Source organism: Macaca thibetana, chromosome 2, assembly GCF_024542745.1.
Source record: "Macaca thibetana thibetana isolate TM-01 chromosome 2, ASM2454274v1, whole genome shotgun sequence".
Classification (NCBI taxonomy): domain Eukaryota; kingdom Metazoa; phylum Chordata; class Mammalia; order Primates; family Cercopithecidae; genus Macaca; species Macaca thibetana.
In genome coordinates this window covers 60,777,537-60,798,831 of record NC_065579.1, presented here as the reverse complement: position 1 = coordinate 60,798,831, position 21,295 = coordinate 60,777,537, and the positions used below count along the sequence as shown (strand labels likewise).

General features: G+C 35.5%; 3 protein-coding genes across 7 annotated transcripts in view; 1 reads left to right on the top strand and 2 right to left on the bottom strand.

Moving 5' to 3' along the window:
* The window catches only part of MLF1 (myeloid leukemia factor 1), a 919,514-nt gene that overhangs the window by 441,255 nt on the left and 456,964 nt on the right, over positions 1 to 21,295 (bottom strand). The gene's annotated exons all lie outside the window — the stretch shown is intronic.
* The window catches only part of RSRC1 (arginine and serine rich coiled-coil 1), a 405,306-nt gene that overhangs the window by 378,629 nt on the left and 5,382 nt on the right, over positions 1 to 21,295 (bottom strand). For all 5 annotated transcript variants that reach the window (XM_050779881.1, XM_050779882.1, XM_050779884.1 and 2 more), the window contains 2 exons: positions 17,226 to 17,421; positions 15,987 to 16,112 (listed from right to left, as the gene is read on the bottom strand). In XM_050779881.1, coding sequence (XP_050635838.1) covers positions 15,987 to 16,112; positions 17,226 to 17,419 — 320 coding nt within the window. In that variant the 5' untranslated portion in view covers positions 17,420 to 17,421. The remainder of the gene's footprint in view (positions 1 to 15,986; positions 16,113 to 17,225; positions 17,422 to 21,295) is intronic.
* LOC126948296 (ATP synthase subunit f, mitochondrial-like) lies at positions 19,778 to 20,239 on the top strand. Its single transcript, XM_050779897.1, has one exon. It carries the CDS (start codon positions 19,809 to 19,811, stop codon positions 20,073 to 20,075), a length of 267 nt encoding a protein of 88 aa, XP_050635854.1. The 5' UTR covers positions 19,778 to 19,808; the 3' UTR covers positions 20,076 to 20,239.

Sequence of the window (21,295 nt, the reverse complement as noted above, 5' to 3'; positions counted from 1 at the left end):
TGTAGGCTTGTAGCACCCACAAGATAAACATGCTTATTAAAATAAAACTTTTTTTTTTAAGACTAAGTCTTGCTCTGTCGCCCAGGCTGGAGTGCAGTGGCACGATCTCAGCTCACTGCAACCTCCACCTCACAGGTTCAAGCGATTCTCCTGCCCTGCCTTAGCCTCCTGAGTAGCTGGGATTATAGATGCCCACCACCATGCCCAGCTAATTTTTGTATTTTTAGTAGAGACGGGGTTTCACCATGTTGGCCAGGTTGGTCTCGAACTCCTGACCTCAGGTGATCCGCTTGCCTGAGCCTCCCAAAGTGCTGGGATCACAGGTGTGAGCAACTGTGTCCGGCCAAAATCAAATATTCATTCTCAAAAAATTATTGTAAGTACGAGAAGAAAATCTCATCAAATATTACGCAGTGGTTTTAGAAAACAGAACAAATATGATGATCTTTTAAGAGACAGATTTATAAATAGATCTAGACCCTTTCTCACCAAACAATGAGTGAAACATAGACTAAACAAAATGAAAGTAAACAGCATAATTAAGGAATTATTTACTTAAAATCAACACCACCATAAAACACACAAGTTTACCTACTTTTAAACCACTTAAATATTTTAAGTAAATATTATCAATTTTTTGGCAAGATTCTACAGTTCTGCAATTTCATAAGAATGAGCTGGGGAAAATAATTTTAACTTAATGAATTACCCTTTTCCTCCTGCATGCATGATGGAATACAGGAAACATTATTTTCTATAGTTTGTTATAACACAACGATGGAAAAGAATAAGTAAACAAAGATATAGAGAAAAAATAAAAAGGAAATCTTATGACAGTAAGTTCATTCAGAGCAGGGAATACATTTAAGTGTTCGCCACATTCAAGGAGCCGCCCAATAAAACTGCTTAGTAGTTAGTTAAATGTAATAGTAGTGCTTATGTCAAGCCACGTTGGTAAACTCTGGGCTGGGCTCTGCCCAGGTAACAAAGCACACCCCACACAGAATTCTCTCAATCTTTCCGTCACTCTGCATAAATGAGGCACAAGAAATAGCAAGAAATTCGGTACTGCCAAAACAAAATCACCTAAACCAGAAGCACATATTAAATGTCTCCAACTTGATACTGTGCTAAATATTGCATAAAGAAGTGCAGTCACTGTCTGGTTATCTATACCAGTAAAGAGGAGCCATGGAAATTCAACACGGACAGATCATCCACTCAGCTGCTTTGGGGTCATGGTCCCTCTCTGCACAACATGGAAACTTAGCTGAAAAACAGAAAAGTAGCTCTAACTTAGCTAAGCAATAAAGGGTACATTCAGTCAATTCAGGAGCCCCCAACTAGAGGTCTCCACAATGTGGTTGCCATCCAAGGTGGAAATCTGGTCCCTAGTTGCATCTGGGCAACAAAGGGCTCCAATGTGAGTCAAGACGTGAAGAACTAAAATGGCACTGCAGTTAAAAAGCTGGGGGAAAAAACGCCTATGAAAAAGTCATCTAGGACTGGGCACAGTGGCTCAAGCCTGTAATCAGCACTTTGGGAGGCTGAGGCAGGAGGATCACGAGGTCAGGAATTTGAGACCAGCCTGGTTAACATGGCGAAACCTCGTCTCCATGAAAAATACAAAAATTAGCCAGGCATGGCGGCAGGTGCCTGTAATCCCAGCTACTCCGGAGGCTGAGGCAGGAGAATCACTTCAACCCAGGAAGCAGAGGCTGCAGTGAGCCGCGAATGTGCCACTGGACTCCAGCCTGGGCGACAGGTGCAAGACTCCGTCTCAAAAAAAAAAAAAAAAGAAAAGAAAAAGTCATCTATTTTCTCACTAGACAATAGAGTTCTTCTGCCAACTAAGAATTTCAGTATTCTGAATCTACTAATTTTTGGAAATAAGGTCAACTAATCAACTTTTACAATATTCCTTTTGGCTCTAAACAATGAATTTTGACTTTAAAGCCTTAAAACTGATTTAAAATACCTAAAAACTGCAAGGGCATCATCTTAAAGCGAAATAGCAAAAGAATAGTGTTTATATATATATATATATATATTTAATTGGCTCAGTATTATAGATCTCCATAAAACCTTTTATTCAATATTAATCACTAAATCTTTTATTCAAAAATTTGTTGATTTCTAAATAATACTTAACAGTTCACTTTTTGCCAAATTCAGATTACATGTTTTTTTTTTTTTTTTTTTTTTTGAGACGGAGTCTCATGCTGTTGCCCAGGCTGGAGTGCAGTGGCGCGATCTCGGCTCACTGCAAGCTCCGCCTCCTGGGTTCACGCCATTCTCCTGCCTCAGCCTCCTGAGTAGCTGGGACTACAGGCGCCCGCCACCGCGCCCGGCTAATTTTTTGTATTTTTAGTAGAGACGGGGTTTCACTGTGGTCTCGATCTCCTGACCTTGTGATCCGCCCGCCTCGGCCTCCCAAAGTGCTGGGATTACAGGCTTGAGCCACCGCGCCCGGCCAGATTACATGTTATATTAAAATCCTAATTAAAGCAACTTGACTGAGAAGTAGAAAGTGAGGGGAGGGGACAGTACCCAATTTTTTAAATGAGCTTACTAATTCAATTGGTTTAATCATCAAAAATCCATATGTTTTACATGTCAATGTAAAAGCGCTGCTCATTCCAGTCGAGGAAATAATGAAAATAAATAGTGACCTGAATAAAAGTTAACTGCATGCATGGTTAGACCCATGGTCTGGGCTTCTTTATTTTGGATACATTTTATTAAAATGGACTACCTCAAGTAAATGAAAGAATGATAGAAACACACATTTATTTAACAGTGTCCTTACAAGAACAGATTTTTAGGACTTGAATTGATAACCTCTTGTACTTATATGTGTGACCCATTTTACAAACTCAGCTTATTATCCTCAAGCAAATGGCTCACTTTCAGACTACCTGTCCAAGAACAATGTTGCCCAGTTTTGCTCGTCCATAATTTTCTCATTTTCTCTATTGATCCTGCATGATCTCCACACCCATTGAAAAACTGGAGGGGGAAAAGAAAAAAAAGAAACAACACTGTGCAAAAAGAAAAGCCATAAAGTCACCACACACTGAAGGGAACCATTTCTGCCCGCATTACTTGCTCACCTTATCTTCTCTAGTCTTAGCTTCCTCACCTTAAAGAAATAGTATAAAATAACCTTTTAGCCCTAAAAATTCTGTACCTCTATAAGACCTCACAGCCACCTCTGAAAGCTATAAATCAGATAAACAAAAACTCACATACAAAAAGCATTTTCAATACAAATACACAACAGAATAAGAACTTAGCTCAGTGCAAACGAGCTCTGCAGGGAAGCAAGTAGAAGCTTACCAAGCAAGCAATAGCATCAATATAATTGTTCAGATGCTTTTAGTGGATTTAATTATAACTCTTTTAGAGCACAGTAACATGGCAAAATAGTAGGTACATCTAATTAGTTTAAAAAAAACACTTAAAAATGATATTTTAAAATAATTTAAATAATATACATTATGAAACTTATATCATGTAATTTAGAATCAAATTAGAACTAGAATGAGTATACTTTATAGATGAAGATACTGAGACTCAGGCTGATTCAGAGCTCTTTCCATGCTATCTCTAATTTGTCTTTAATGCCACCTCCTATAATTTAAAATTAGTTTCTACATGGTAGAAATGAAAATTAAGTGGGGAGTGATTATGATCAAGCTTACAGCTCAATCTATAAGTTGAAAATGAGTAAGAGCGTGCATATCCATGTTTCCTTGACAAAGTAGGCTCTGCTTTACCATGCAATCCTGGGTTATAAGCTATAAGTACTGTGTATAATGGGAGAAAATATCTATGTCCAGATGAACAGAGAAGGCCCTCCAATGAAATGTCTTTTTTTTTTTTTTGAAACAGTTTCGTGCTTGTTGCCCAAGCTGGAGTGCAATGGCATGATCTTGGCTCACCACAACCTCCGCCTCCCAGCTTCAAGTGATTCTCCTGCCTCAGCCTCAGTAGCTGGGATTACAGGTACCTGCCACCACACCTGGCTAATTTTGTGTTTTTAGTAGAGATGGGGTTTCTCCAAGTTGGTCGGGCTGATCTCGAACTCTCAGGTGATCGGCCCGCCTCAGCCTCCCAAAGTGCTGGGATTGCAGGTGTGAGCCACCACACCCAGCCTAAGGAAATATCTTTAAGTAAAGATCTAAAAGATTAATTAGAGATCATGAGTGGGAGAAAAGTACATTTTGAGCAGAGGCAACCAACCACATGTTCAAGGGTCCTTAGACGGGAAAAGAAAACTGTTTAAACACTACAAGTATGACTAGCACTGGCAAGATGTGATTAAAAAGGCAGGAAGGAGTCAGATCACAAAGGGACTTGAAGCCTTGTCAACATTTTGGGTTTTATTGTAAACCACTGAAATAAAGGAGGTCCTATCAGATTTGCATTTTGCATTGCATTTTGGCTACCATGTAAAGAAAAAAATGGGAGGGAAAACTCCAGGAAAAAAAAAAAAAAATTAAAAATTTACACTACAGGCCAGGCGCAGCGGCTCATGCCTATAATCCCAGCACTTTGGGAGGTCAAGGCGGGCAGATCACTTGAGGTCAGGAATCAAGACCAGCCTGGCCAACATGGTGAAACCCCGTCTCTACTAAAAAATAGCTGGGTGTGGTGGTACATGCCTGTAATCCCAGCTTACTTGGGAGGCTGAGGCAGGAGAATCACTTGAACCCAGGAGATGAAGGTTGTAGTGAGCTGAGGTCGCGCCACTGCACTCTAGCCTGGGTGACAAAGAAAGATTCTGTCTCAAAAAAAAAAAAAAAATACACCATAATTTGGAAATGACTATTTTTCTTCTGCTAATATTCAAAACACATTCTGAGCCTCACAAAACAACATGTGGCAGTAAACAGCACAGTTAAGAACTTACACTAAGTTCAAATATTATGTTATTTAGCTGGTACAGTATTTTGGTTCATCAAATATTGAGGTGATAAACCAAAAATAACAACTTTTATGTAATTAAATTAGTTTTAAGGAATTTAGGGGTATTATGCACATTTACCAGAATCTTTATTAAAAGCTAGAAAAAAATTATCAATAAATTAATCACTACTGATGTAAGTCACCTGGGTAAATATTTCACAGTGCCTCATTTCAAATGTTTTACACACTTAACAAAAATTGTGCTATAGTGTTAAGTACTTAAGATGACAAGACACTACATAAAAATCAAATATTATGGTTACAATTATGTGACAACTCCACATCTCTTTGTCTCTCACAGACTATATAATTAAAAGTTAATTGAATATCTTTCCAAAGAACCTCTTTTTCTGCCAGTGTTAGATATAGAACTCTTAGAGTGAGAGAGCAAAAGAAAGTTCTTCCTAGTTACACATTGCCAAGGACAAAAGTCAGACTAATCAAAAGATTCCCACCAAGCACTCCGTGACATCAACTAACATTTCACTGATAAATTCCGCAAAAGAATATTCAGTATATATAGCCTTGATCTTTGTGAAATGGCTCATCTGGCAGGGATCTTTCATTTGCCATTCAAAATGACTAATCTAAAGGATGCTGCAAACGATGCCATGAAGATTTTTCACTTCAAGTTAACAATGTAATTTTCTAAGTCAAAACCAACTGATAGTAAAACACTATTTACACAGGTTTAGTTTCTGAATACTATTACTGTATAAAAGCACGTTGTAAAGGTAGATGATCTTTGAAATAATCTAAAAGAAAAAAATTTGTTTAATTTACTAGTTAGGATGCTTATAAATACATGGCATAATAATTAGCTAGGAAAAAACGAAGCTAAAACTACTTTAAATGATAAATAATCATTAAAGAGTCTTCAGTCATAGGTTATAATATTCTTCTCCCATAAATATTTACATAATTTCATCCCTACCATCCTAGTAAAGTATTATGCTCTAATAAGAACTATCCTAATCTTCACTCAGCAATATTTTCAGGCTATTATTATTCTCATTTCCTTGAATAATATCCATACTCCAGGGCCATTTTCTTTCTCATATTCAATATCATGCATGCTTGTATCAAGGTTCCTTTCTTCATATCCTGTCACAGTATCAATCACTGCCTCCTGTCCACTCAATCCACTTTTGATTTATCAGCCGCCGTCTTTCTGGACTCCATAACTCGACCCAAACCATTTTAACAAGACATTGACAAATAGCACCCAGAATCACTTCAACCTGTTCCACTTAGTAAACTAAGAAACAGTAACTGTGACATCTCTGCATAAGTATTCCATTCTATTCCCCAGACTGATGTATATTAATGAGAAGATGGTATTTGAAATGCTTCTTCCACATCAGCATCTAATATGATCAAATTAGGAAATGGGATGATTTATTAAATTTTGTAGAGCTGAAATATTTCTTTATATCGCTGTATGTGTGGTTTCAGAAAGTGAGCTGTTGCTTTCAATTTTTCTACTGAAGATATGCCTGCATTTCACAGACGAATTATTGTCTTTAAAAAGATTGCAAGAAGGCAAAATGTTATTAAGCAAATGCTCAGTAAAACAAACTAAATCGGTTTTAAAATTCCTAATTTAATGTAAATCTTGGTTGTTTCACTGAAATTCAGTTTGTGATCTTATTTAGTCATATTTGCATCGTACTGTCTTGCTGTAGGACAGTTTTAAATTTATAGCATTACCAAGCAGCTTCACTTCTTGACTTTCAAGATATGTCCTCAATAAAATAAATAATTGCTCTCTAAGCACATATTTTATTCTCATTTTCAGATACAAGACAAAATAAAGATCAATAGGTTAATAAAAGAATAAAATAAAAATAGAAAATCAACTGTATCATTTCTATAATTTTCATAATTAGATATTAAAATGTTTTCATTAAAGTGATCCCCAATTTAAAATTCAATAACTGTTTTATGCATAGTTTAAACTTTAAACAATAAATTAGTTTTTCATATTACATTTGGATATGAAAGGGACATTCAATACATTCACAATAAAAATGAGTTAGAATAAATGTAACATTCATATTTTCCTTAAAGAAATTCTCTTCTTACTTCATCTTCTATTTTCCAGATATCCGTTCATTCCAGAAGTCAAAGTCTACGCTCATCTCAAAACTAGAGGATTTTCAAGAACACAACTACATTTAAGTCTATTTCTAGGCTGATCCCAACATACTGGGCCTATATACTCAATAATTTTCTAATAGAGTTGCCAAAGATTTCTTCCTGTTCACGGACAAATTGAAGGATTACCAATAAATGAATTCTGAAGGGGATCTGACTTTGTTCATTGATTAGAAAATAGCTGTAAAATTTAATAGTGCAATGCAATAATTGTAATATTTGAGAAAAGAAAAAACTACAAAAACAAGGAAAGGATAACTCATCCAGTATAAAATTAATTGTGATTCTCAGATATTTACTACTTAGATGTTATGTGAATAGGGATCATGTGGTCACTGTCACAAGAAAGGAATAGCAATCTTGCAATTTTAAAGAGGCAAACCTAATTTTTAAGTTCAAAACACTCAGCATTTTTCAAGTTAAGAATAACATAAAGAACACTACATTGTTAAAATGTAGTCCAATCTTTCTACCCAATAATTGAGAAAAGGGTACCAGAAAAATATCATCAGACATGCTGTCCTTTGTTCCTCAGATAAAAGCATGAAGAAATGATAATTAAGCCTTTTTTAAAAGTCTGTTAAACCACTAAAATATGATAAAAGAGAAATAAATTCACAAGTATGTTCTAGTATGTAATACAAAGATGTAATAATTAAAATGATTTCTTGGCCGGGCAGGGTGGCACATACCTGTAACCCCTGCATTTCATGAGGCCAAGGCAGGAGGATCGCTTGAGCTCAGGAATTTGAGAACAGCCTGGGCAACATGGTGAAACCCCAACTCCACAAAAACTACAAAATTAGTTGCGTGTGGTGATGTGCACCTGTAGTCCCAGCTACTCAGGAGGTTGAGATAGGAGGATCCCTTGAGTGAAGAAGGTAGAGGCTACAGTGAGCCAAGATTGCACCACTGCACTCCAGCCCGGGTGACAGAGCAACACTCTGTCTCAAATGAATAAATAAAATAAAATAAAATGACTTCTTACGAAAACAATAGCATTTATGCTGGCCTTTACAATGTATAATGTATATTATTTTACTAGGTAAGTGCATTTTCTAAAATCATATTACTTTTTCAAATTAATAAATATCTGTTACTTGTTCTACTTCTAATACATTACTAACAAAAATTTTCCTAATTTTCTCTAATATATAATAATTGATCTCTTCCCTAACACCCTTTACACTTGTAGTCTACAGGTGTACAGTTTCAAGAAATCATCTGAGGCAACAATTACCTCATGTCATATTCGCAAAATGTCTTCAATTTGACGTCTTGAATCAAAAGCAAAGTACACCACTATGAAAGAAAAAATATTCATGCAAAAGAACCCGGAGAGTAAACAGCAACAGGAAGTATCTGTCTGGGAGTACCAAGTTCATGAGTATATCTGTCACTTCAAATCCCTCAATGCCACCCACACACAATGGGTGTTTTGGATATGGTACAAAATGAACACATCCACATTACTTCAATTCCACATTAGGCAATAAAACGAAAATCACGCTGACCAGGGGTCTTCAGTACACAGAAATGACTAACAAAGTCAGACAAAAAATCAAGAGATAAGTGACAACAAAAAAAGATGAAAATGTATTCAAAAATAAGCCATAATCATCCCACTAAAGAAAAAGCTTTAACAAAAACCAACAGTGATTGCTACTAAAAATTCCCAGCAAATAAGAAATATGGTGGTATTCTTCTTCAGTTGTATAAAAGGCAACCACAAGAAACTTACAGTTAACATATATTTAAAAGCCAAAGACTGAATACTTTCCTCCTAAGATAGGAAAAAAGGCAAGTTTGCCCACGCTCATCACTTTTCTTCAGCATAGTAAAACCTAGACACTGCAATGACCCGAGAAAACTACAGAAATAGCAAACAATTCTAACAAGATGTAAAACTCATTTTTCAGGTAATTAATTGTCTTCATGGAAAATCTTAAGCTATCTTGAAAATATCTTCTATGACTAATAAGAGTAGAAAGGTTACAGGATACAAACTAAACATATAAAATATGTAAAATATAAAAGGTACAAAACATTACATGTACAAAATTACTCATATTTCTATATACACTAATCCAAAAATCCAAAATACTCCAAACTCTGAAACTTTCTGAGTGCCAAAATGATGCCATAAGTGGAAAACCTGTATCTGATACCTTTGCTTTCTGATGGTTTAATGTACACAAACTTTGTCTCATACACAAAATAATTTAAAATACTGTTTAAAATTATTCAGGCTATATGTATAAGGTATATATGAAACATAAATTTTGTGTTTAGATGTGGCTGTTATCCCTAAGATATCTCATTATGTATATGTAAATATTACAAAATCTGAAAAAATCCAAAATCCAAAACACTTTAGGTCCCGAGTATTTCAGATAAGGAATATTCAACCTGTACTCAACAAATAATTGGAAAATAAAATGTTAAAATAATTCCATTTTCAATAGTGTCAAAAAATATGGAAATAAATTTAATAAAATATGTACGCTATAGACTGAATGTTTGTGTCCTCAAAAATTCATATGCTGAAACCCTACTGACCAATGTGATGGTATTTGAAGATGGGTCTGGTGGGAGGTAATTAGGTCATGAGAGTGGAGCCCTTGTGATACGATTCATAGCCTTCTGAGAAGAGATAAGAGAAAATTTGCTTCCTCTCTATGCTCTCCAAAATGTAACATGGGACACAAGAAGAAGACAGCCATCTGTCAACCTAAAAGAGGGACCTCACCAGAACTAGACCATGCTGTCACCCTTATCTCTAACCTCCCAGGCTCCAGAACTGTAAGAAATTTATGTCACACAATATCTTGTCACAGGTGCCCTGTCTGTGACAATGTGTAAAACCACTATAATGAAAACTACATAATACTGTTTGAGAAACTAAAGAAAAGCAAAATAAATGGAGAGATACAACATGTTCATAAATTGAAACATTCTATGATGTCAATACTCCTAGTCTACTGATTCGATAAATACCCAATCAAAATTCCAGCACGCTTTTGACAAAATTGTCAAGTTGATTCTAAAATTTATATGAAATGTAAACAATAACATCTAACTTTAAGACTTACTGTAGAACCAAAGTAATCAAAATCGTGTAAGACTAGTATAAAAACAGACAAAGGAATGGAACCAAATAAACAATCCAGAAACAGAGTCACATTCATACAGTTAGTTGGTTTTCGACAGAGGTACCAAGACTACTCAGTAAGAAAACAGTGCTAGACCAGCCAGGCGCGGTGGCTCAGGTTTGTAATTCCAGCACTTTGGGAGGCCAAGGCGGGCGGATCACTTGAGGTCAGGAGTTCAAGACCAACCTGGCCAACATGGTGAAAGCCCATCTCTCCTAAAATTACAAAAATTAGCTGGGCGTGGTGGTAGGCACCTGTAATGCCAGCTACTCAGGAGGCTGAGGCACAAGAATCACTTGAACCCAGGAGACAGAGGTTGCAGTGAGCTGAGAATTGTGCCACTGCACTCTAGCCTCAGCGACAGAGAGAGACTCGGTCGGAAGGAAGGAAGGAAGGAAAGAAGGAAGGAAGGAAGGAAGGGAAGGAAGGAAGGAAGGAAGGAAGGAAATGGTGCTAGATCTCCATATGAAGAAAATAATTGACCCTAACCCCCTATCTCATACGATACACAAAAATTAATCTGAATCATCAGGCAAACCCCAAAGTAACTGCTATAGAAGAAAACCACTGAGAGATGCTAAAGTTAGTAAGTGAAAGGTTGAGGAGAAGCACAGAATATTTGTAGTTAGAAAATATCTTTTCCAAGATATCTATCAACTACAAAAGGAAAGATAGTAACTTCACAGGTGAAACCTGGCATCCTACATGATCAAGGTTAACACCACTAACTACATGATCAAGATTAACACCACTATGACATAGCAGTATCACAGACCCCTTGATATGATGCAATAAGAAGTACACGATGTCATTTCTCTTGTATTCTTGCCAAAAAAGCATAGCTCACTCTAATCATGAGAAAACATCACACAAACTCAGGTTGAGGGGCAAACTACAAAATAAACGCCATTATTCCTCTAAAGTGCCAAAGTCATGAAAGACAAACATAGACTCATCTTTGGATGAAGAAGTCTCATAGACTGGAGGAGACTAAGAAGAGATTAACAACTAAATGCAATATAGAATCCTGGATTGGATCCTGGAGCAGAAAAAGAATGTTATGAGAAAACTGATAAGATTTATAGCCTAGTTACTAGAACTGTATCAATGTTAAAGTCCTGCTTTTGATTATTGTACCAGGTGAGGTGATATGAGGGGTCTAAGGAAATTCTGTATTATTTTTTGCAGCTTTTCTGTTAGTCTAAAATTAGTTTAAAATAAAGGTTAGAAAAAGCCTGTAAGAAACAAAAAAAAAGTTTACTTGAGAATGACGATGGCAGGATGGCAGAATAGGATATCCCAGCCCTCATTCCCCAAGAAAGACACTGATAAAACAATAATATACAAACCAAAATACCTGTATAGAACTTCAAAAAACAGTTAAGAAGTTGCAGTACTCCAGGTGAGCTCAAAGCCAAGTACAGCCTCACTGAAATAAGTGAGAACCATTTTACTTTACCTGATTCTTTCTAAGGTCAGCAAACCTCAGTTCAGCTCATGGCTTTTGGGGTAACGGATTGGGGAAAATAGAAGCATGGAACATAAGTCCAACATTCTGACTTTTCTGAGGGCCATCCAAGGGATGGGTTTCTGTCTTGCCTGGAGCACTAATGGAAACAGCATAGGTTAAATATCTGGGTGCCAAAAAAAGCAAAAGAGAACAGAAACAGATGCTGTGGCACCAGAGGGCCAGCAGTACCAAAGACAGAGACTGGGATGACTCAGGACGATCGGGAAAAGTCATCCAACTTATTTCTTCATCAGAAGTGAGAGAGAAGAGTGAAGTACATGCTTCAAATATTCCAGCATTTTGGAGAGCTACCAGAGGGAATGGTATCTCTCACCTGCTAAAGAGTGCTGATGAGGAAGCTGGCGTACATTGAAAAAAGCTAATTGGTGAAGGACGTTCCCCGTAAGAAGCCAGTCCATAAAGACTAGGAAAGGCAGCTGTTTTTTAAAACTGCATAAAACTCAGCCAAAAAAAAAAAAAAAAAATCACAAGGCAGTCAAAGAAAGAAGGAAACCTAGCCCAATCAAAGGAACCAAATAAATTGCCAGAAACCAATCTCAAAGAAACTGAGATCTGTAAATTACCTGACAAATAAATGAAAATAGTTGTCTTAAAGCTCAATGATCCAAAAAAGAACACAGATGCACAACTAAACGAAGTCAAGAGAACAAAGTAAAAACAAAAACAAGACTATCAATGAAGAGAAATTACATTAAAAAAAGCAAAAATGCTAACACTGAAGAATACAATAACTGAATTGAAAAATTCACTAGAGAGGTTCAATAGCAAATGTAGTCAAGCAGAAGAACAAAATCAGAAAACACAAAGAAAGGTCAATTTAAAAGTATTGAGTTAGGGAAGCAAAAGGAAAAAGAATAAAGAAAAGTGAAGGAAGCCTAAGGGACTATAAGACATCATAAAACAGACCAATATACATATTATGGGAGTTATAGAAGAAGATAGAGAAAAAAACAGGGAGTTTATTGTGGAGTTACAGAAGAAGAAACGGAAATGAACAGAGAGTTTATTTGAAGACATAATGGCCAAAAATTTCCCAAATCTGAGAAAGCAAATAGGCACCCAAATTTAAGAAGTTCAAATGATTTCATCCTTTCACTTCAAGGGTGAAGTAAAAGAGGCCCACACAGACACATTATAATCAAATTAACAAAAGTTAAAGGCAAAGAGAGAATCTTGAAAGCAGCAAAAGTAAGTTGTCATATACAAGGGAACTTTCATAAGATTTCAGCAATTTCGCAGTGAAAACATTACAAGCCAGAAAGGAATCGGGTGATATATTCAAAGTGCTGAAAGAAAAAAAAAACCCGTCAATCAAGAATACTATATCCAGCAAAATTGTTCTATAAGAACAAGAGACAAATTAAATCTTTCCCAGATAAGCAGAAGCTAAGGGAGTTCTTCACTACCAGACGTGCCTTACAAGAAATACTAAAAGGAGTCCTGCAAGTGGAAATGAAACGACACTAGACAGCAACACAAAAGTACATGAAAACATAAAGCTCACTGGTAAAGGTAATTATATACACAAGTAAGGAGTACGGTAACACTGTAATGGTGGTATGTAAAACATTTTTAATTCAGATATAGAATTGAAAATATGACAGCATAAAAAATAGCAGTAACTATAAACTATATTAATGGACACAACAAGATGTAAACTATGATATCAATAACATAAAATAGAAGTGGAGAAATATACAATAGTATTTCTGTATACAATCAAAGGTTATTACCAACTTAAAATAGATAATGTTTTGTGTAAGCCTCATGGCAACCACAAAGAAAATACCTACAGAACATACACAAAATAAAATGAGAAAAAAAATCAAAGCATGTCAATACAAAAATCAACAAAACAAAAAGGAAGGCAGCAGGAGACATGAGAGACAAAACAGCTATAAGGCGGAAAACAATTAACAAAATGGCAATAGTAAGTCCTTCCCCATCAGTAATTACTGTAAATGTAACTGGATTAAACTCTCCAAACAAAACACAGATTAGCTGAATGAATTTTTCAAAACACACAATCATACACACAAGATACAATTACAGTATATGCTGTTTACAAAAGATGTGCCTTAGATGTAAAGACACACATATACCGAAAAAGATGATCCATACAAATGGTACCAAAAAAGAGCAGAAGTGGCCATACTTATATAAGACAAAATAGGCTTTAAGTCAAAGACTGTCACAAGAAAAAAAGATAATTATATAACGATAAATGGGTCATTATTCTGGAATATATAACAATTATAAATATCTATATGCACCTAACACTAGAGCACCCAAATATATAAAGCAAACATTGCCAAAATGGAAGGGAGAAATATTTAGTAACATTGTAATAGTAGGATATTTCAATACTCCACTTTCAATAATGGATAGAAAAATAAGACATAAGGTAAGAGGACTTGAACAACACCACAGATGAATTAGACCTAACATACATACACAGAACACTTCACACAACAGTAGCAAAATATGCATTCTTCTCAAGTGTACATGTAACATTCTCCAGTATAGATTTCATGTTAGGCCACAAAACAACTCTTAATAAATTTAATAAGACCAAAACCATAGCAAGTATCTTTTCGAAACATAAAGAAATGAAACTAGACATCAACAGCAGCAGAAAAATCAGAAAATCCACAAATATGCAGAAATTAAACTACACACTCTTGAACAACCAAATACATCAAAGAAGAAATTATAAGAGAAATTAGAAAATATCTTTAGACAAATGAAAACACAAACATACATAGTAAAACTTAAGAGAAACAGCAAAAGCAATACTGAGGAAAGTTTTAGCATGAACACCTACATTTAGGAAAAAAAGAAGTCTCATATCAATCTAACTTTATACTTCAGCGAATAAATAAATAAATAAAGAACAAATTAAACCAAAATTTATCCAAATAAAGAAAATAAAAATGATTAGAGAAAAAATAAATAAAATAGAGAATAGAAAAGCAGAAAAACTTTAGAAAAAAAATCAACAAAACTAAGAGTCTTTTGAAAAACAACAACAAAATTAACAAGTACTTACTTGGATTAAGAAAAAATGAGGGCAGGCAAGGTAGATCATGCCTATAATGCCAGCACTTTGGGAGGATAAGGTGGGAGGACCAGTTGACACCAGGAGTTGGAGACTAGCCTGGGCAATATGGTAAGATTGACTTCTACAAAACATATTTTAAAAAGTCAGCCAGGCCTAGTGGTGTATGCTTGTAGTTCTAGCCACTTAGGAGACTGAGGCGAGAAGATCATTGACCCCAGGAGTTTGAGGCTGCAGTGAGCTGACTGCACCAACACGCCCACGCCTGGGTGACAGCGTAACACCTCATTTCCAAAAAAAAAGAAAAAGAAAAATTGCCAGAAGCCTAAATTACCAAGAAGTCTACCTAAAATCAGAAATGAAATAGCAGACATTACAACTGACGCCACAAAAATCGAAAGGATTATAAACTACTAAGAATGCTAATAAACTGGATAACCTAGAAGAAGTGGATAAATTCCTAGAAACACACCACCTACCAAGACTAAATCATGAAGGAAGAGAAAATCTTAACAGACCTATAAATAATAAGGAGATTGAATCAGTAAGCAAAAACCTTCTAACAAAGAAAAGCCCAGGAGCAGATAGCTTCATTGCATAATTCCACCAAACATTTAAAAAGAAATTAATGTCAATCCTTTTCAAAATCTTCCAAAAAACTGAAAAGGAGAGAGCACTTCCAAACTCATTTTATCAGGCCAGCATTACTCTGATACCAAAGCCAGACAAATATATTACAAGAAAACTGCAAGCCAAAATCCCTGATGAATACTGATGCAAAAATCCTTAACAAAATACTAGTAAACTCATGTCTGGGGAATGCACATGCATTGGTAGGGAACCCAACCCAGCCTACTGGACAATGAGAAGCTATGTACACCCCGGCCAATAGCCAGAACCAAATGCAAGATATATGAGTGAGGCCACATTGGACCATCCAGTTCCTATCAAGCTATCACAGGACTAACTGCATGAATGACCCCAGGTGAGAAAAAAATAAGTGCCAGCTAAGCTCAGTCAAAATTATATAATTATAAGAAAATAAATGATTGTTGCTTTTACATTGCTAAATTTGGAATAATTTGTTACAAAGCAATAAATACTTAATAAGGCATACCTTCTTGTTCTGCTTTTCGACCTAGACCTCTGAGCTCTATAGGATTTCCCTCGACCCCTTGAACGACTTCGACTTCGTTTCCTTCTGGAGCCATAAGAAGAGCTACTGCTTGATCGATGCCTGCGTCTGAAATAAAATATAATCAAAGATCATTGCTATAAAAATTTTTATTATGAGCATTAAGGAAAAACCTTCTAGATTCTAAAGAATCATTTCATTTTTACTGTCTCACTCTTTCCTGGAAGCAAATAGAGATAAATTAAAATGTTATTTTTCTTGAACAGTCAGATGACTGATTCGTAACTTAGTGATTGGATCAGCTACTAATTAAGGTATTAAGGGGTCTTAGAATCTTTCCAAATATCATCAGATTATATGGTATGAAAACTAAACCAAGGCCAGGCTCAGTAGCTCATGCCTGTAATCCCAACACGTTGGGAGGCTGAGGCAGGAGGATCGCTTGAGGCCAAGAATTCAATACCAGCTTGGGCAACACAGCAAGGCCAAGTCTCTACAAAAAATAAAAATAAAAAAACTTAGCCAGGCATAGTGGCACATGCCTATAGTCCCAGCTATTCAGGAAGCTGAAGTGGGAGGATCCTTGAGTCCAAGAGATATGACTGCACCGCTGCACTCCAGCCTGAGGGACAGAGCAAGATCTTGTCTCTAAAAAATTTAAAATTAAGTCCAGGCGCACTGGCTCATACCTGTAATCCCAGCACTTTGGGAGGCCGAGGAGGGCAGATCACCTGAGGTCAGGAGTTCAACACCAGCCTGACCAACATGGTGAAACCCTGTCTCTACTAAAAATATAAAATTAGCTGGGCATGGTGCTACATGCCTGTAATCCCGGCTACTCGGAAGGCTGAGAAGAATCGCTTGAACCCGGGAGGCAGAGGCTGCAGTGAGCTGAGATCACGCCATTGTACTACAGCCTGGACAACAAGAGCAAAACTCCATCGCAAAAAAAAAAAATTTAATTAATTAATTAATTTAATTTAATTAAAAAAGAAAACTACACCACTTTGTATCTATTTGCCTACTAAGAATAGACAAAGGTTGAGAAGACTAGACCCACGGACTGGACCTGGTGGAAAAAAAAAATTCTGGGTTGGGACTTTCGTAAATATATAGCTAGTAAAAGAAAAATGTTTTATCTAGCAAAACTAAAAATACAAAAACATGAGTTTTAATGACTGTTATCCTCATTACTGTATAAACTAAAATTATGAAAATCACCTTCTATCATAAGAATGTGAACGAGGCTGAAGATCTCTGGACCAGGATCTTGACTTTGATCTTGATTTCCTTCCTCCTTTCTTTCGGCTGTATGTTCTACTATCTGAAGAACTGCTCGAGGAGGACCGTCTACGGTGTTTCTTTTTTCTCTTGCTTCTGCTTTCCTCTTCAGTATCTGATGACCGACGTCCCATTTCTATAAGCAAAAGTTTGAAGAATATTATTTCTAACATGGTGGCACAATGGATGAAATGCAATATACTAATTTTTTATTTCATTTATTTATTTTAGAGACAGGGTCTCCCTCTGTATCCCAGGTTGGAGTGCAGTGGTACAATAATAGCTCACTGTAACCTGGAAGTCCTGGGCTCCCGTGATCCTCCCCCAAGGCCTTCCAAAGTGCTGGGACTACAGGCATGAGCCACCGTTTCTGGCCTCAATGCACTACTTTTTATAAAACTTTGTAAAATTTTTTAAAGTCTTATTTAAAGTAAAATTGTTTATGTGCCTTGCTTCTTGACAAGACATGAGAACAGTTCTTTATACCAATTGTCTCATATTTTAAGTTATATTTCTCATTAATTATATGACATTTTCTTTAGTAATCAACCAACTATTCCTTTATTCTCACACTCCCTGATGACAAAAGATATTTTACTATCTTAGAGTTGAATTTTTTTTCTAACAGAAAATTCTACATCTTTAAATAGCTAAAATCTCATTAGTCATCAACAAAGTACAAACTGAAACAATGAACTATAATTATCATTTCACTTGTGAAACTTAGGGGAGAAAATATTAACTAAAGTACTAAAGTTGACGAGGTTATCGTGAAATCAGTCAGCTCTTCACACACTGCTAATACCTATATAAGGTAGTAGAATCTTTTTAGAAAGCAATAAAACAATAATTTAAATTAAAAAGATATAGATATTATATAATAGATATCATATCTATAATAGGTATATAATAGATATCATATCTATAATAGATATGTAATAGATATCCACATTTGTATGTGTATATTACACATACACTTATATATTTATATCCACGTTAAGAAATATGTACATAATTGAATAATAATCTAAAAATGTTGATGCTTTTTTGACAAAGAAATCCTATTTCCACAAATACGTCAAAAAAATTATCTAAAGGATATATTCATTAAAATATTCATCACAGTATTATTATAATGGTATCCATTGAGATAATTTAAGAAAATATGTACATAAGAAAATTAATATTTAAGTGATGAAATATAATTTTCATAATATAAAATATAATTTTTCAAACTATTTCTATATAGTTATGGTAACACGGACATTTAGTATAGAACAGAAAAAACAAATAGAGCCTAAGGCTTTCATATTTAGGAATTAACTTAGCTGACAAGAAGCTTAGTTGTCTTACTTTAATCTTTAGATTCTCATATGCAATACTATTTTTTATTAAAATAGTTATTAGCTATCTTTCAAAGTCATATAAAAACAAGATCCATTCATTGTAGTCACTTAGGATAAATAAAAGCTCATATCATCTTTAATATTTATTCAAAATAAGTTAAATACCATCACTACAAACAAAGTATTATGTTGGTGCAAAAGTAATTGCAGTTTTTGCCATGACTTTTAATGGAATATATTTTTATATATAAATATAAGTATGTATTATCTATTTAATATATTAAATATACATTACACATATTATATATTTAACATTAAATATATTTGAAATACCTGTATAATATATATTTAGTATTAACTATATATTTAATATATTAATATTAATATATTAATTCTATATTATTTATATATTTAATAATTATATTCCATTAAAAGTAATGGCAAAAACCACAATTACTTTTGTGCCAACTTATAATATGTTAAATTACTGCTTTGCTTTCAGAAGCTTCAGGTGAGCCAGCCCCTCCCTGATTCCAATACAATACCAGCTGAAAAAATCTCTTAGGACTCAAATTAAAACTTTAAGTTATTTACCTAAAGCCAGAATTAAGGATTTTAAATTTGCTCTGAACCTCCAAGTTGTTCACATGTCTAAGATTTTACAGTTTAACAAAACACTGGGAAGACTTGGTTTTGAAGCCTTCAGTAAATCACTAACATATCTAAGCCAGTTTCATTTGAAAAATGAAACTACAATAGGTAAAAGATTACCATGATACTTTCCAGCTTTAAATGATTATGAAAGTATAAATATGTACATGTATCTATATATATAAATACAAACATACATTTAAATACAAACATAATACAGATGTACATAAGGTATATCTGTACATACATATAAATTCAAACATGTACATGATACCCATTTATACATAAAATATATACATATATCCATTTTATATATATAAAATAGATGTTAAGAAAGATGTACATAATTGAATAATAATTTTTTTATTTCTTGGCTTTTAATTTCTTTCTTGTTTTCACCTTTAATCATTTAAGAATGTTCTTTACACACAAACAACCATTTAAATTAAGATGAGCTTTTACTATCTTGCTATCTTGTTTTAAAAAATATCAAAATAAGAGGCACAGCGGACACCAGGACTCCAAGATGGCGTCAGTCGTACCAGTGAAGGACAAGAAACTTCTGGAGGTCAAACTGGGGGAGCTGCCAAGCTGGATCTTGATGCGGGACTTCAGCCCTAGTGGCATTCTCGGAGCATTTCAAAGAGGTTACTACCGGTACTACAACAAGTACATTAACATGAAGAAGGGGAGCATCTCGGGGATTACCATGGTGCTGGCATGCTACCTGCTCTTCAACTACAGCATTTCCTACAAGCATCTCAAGCACGAGCGGCTCCGCAAATACCACTGAAGAGGACACGCTATGCACCACCCCCGACCCCATGACCTTGGCCTGAGCCCCTCCGTGAGGAACACAATCTCGATCGTTGCTGAATCCTTTCATGTCCTAATGGGAATTAACCTCCAAATAAAAGATGACTGGTAAAAAAAAAAAAAAAAAAAAAAAAAAAAAATCAAAATAAAATTAAAGAAATTAAAAAGTATAAATTTGAAAGGGTAGAGACTAGAAAACAACAGGAACATAAGATATGTCAACAAACTTCTGGCAAATGAAAAACACATGGAGGATTTAGAGGTAAGAAAGCTTATTATCAGGCTACTGTAGAGAATTCCAACAGAAAAGCAAATTCACACAGCAAAAATCAGAAAGGATCAGGAATTTAAGACATCAGATACCAGAGCAGGCACAATGAGGCCACGAAGCTAAAAACAAAAAAATTGATTGAATTTATGTAGTAGTGTTCCCGAGTCCCTCCATTCTACCCAGCCAGGTGATACTCTTCCCCAATCCCCAGAGGAGATAAGATTTATTTTGGGGGGAAAATGAACCAAAGAAGCACCAGGTCCAAAGACACAGTAAAAAAAAGACAGAGATGCTAAACTAAAGGTTAAAGAGATTAAGTTGGCCAGGTGCAGGGGCTCACGCCTGTAATCCCAGCACTTTGGGAGGCCAAGGCGGGCAGATCACGAGGTCCAGATATCGAGGCCATCCTAGCTAACACAGTGAAACCCTGTCTCTACTAAAAACACAAAAAAATTAGCTGGGCGCGGGGGCGGGCGCCTGCAGTCCCAGCTACTCGGGAGGCTGAGGCAGGAGAATGGCGTGAACCCGGGAGGCGGAGCTTGCAGTGAGCCGAGATCCCGCCACTGCACTCCAGCCCGGGCGACAGAGCGAGACTCCGTCTCAAAAAAAAAAAAAAAAAATAGTAATAATAATGCCATTGTGGGAATCTCTATTTCTGTCCTTTATACTACATCTCTGAGTAAGGCACAAACAAGTAGAAAAAAAGGAACACAGATCTATGTGCCCTGGGGGTGACCAAAAAAAGAGAACAGGAGAAGGTCAGTATAAATTTTTTCTTTGTTCTAATTACAAACAACATAATTTATCCATAATAGAAGGCTGGTTGATTACATTTAACACAGGTTAATGAAAGATAGAAAAATCCTTCCCTGGAACATACCTCAAAATAACAAGAGCCATTTACAACAAACCCACAGCCAATATCA

What these genes read in the sequence shown, in the direction of transcription:
- LOC126948296 (XM_050779897.1), top strand. Translation starts at nt 19,809, where the DNA reads ATGGCGTCAGTCGTACCAGTGAAGGACAAGAAACTTCTGGAGGTCAAA.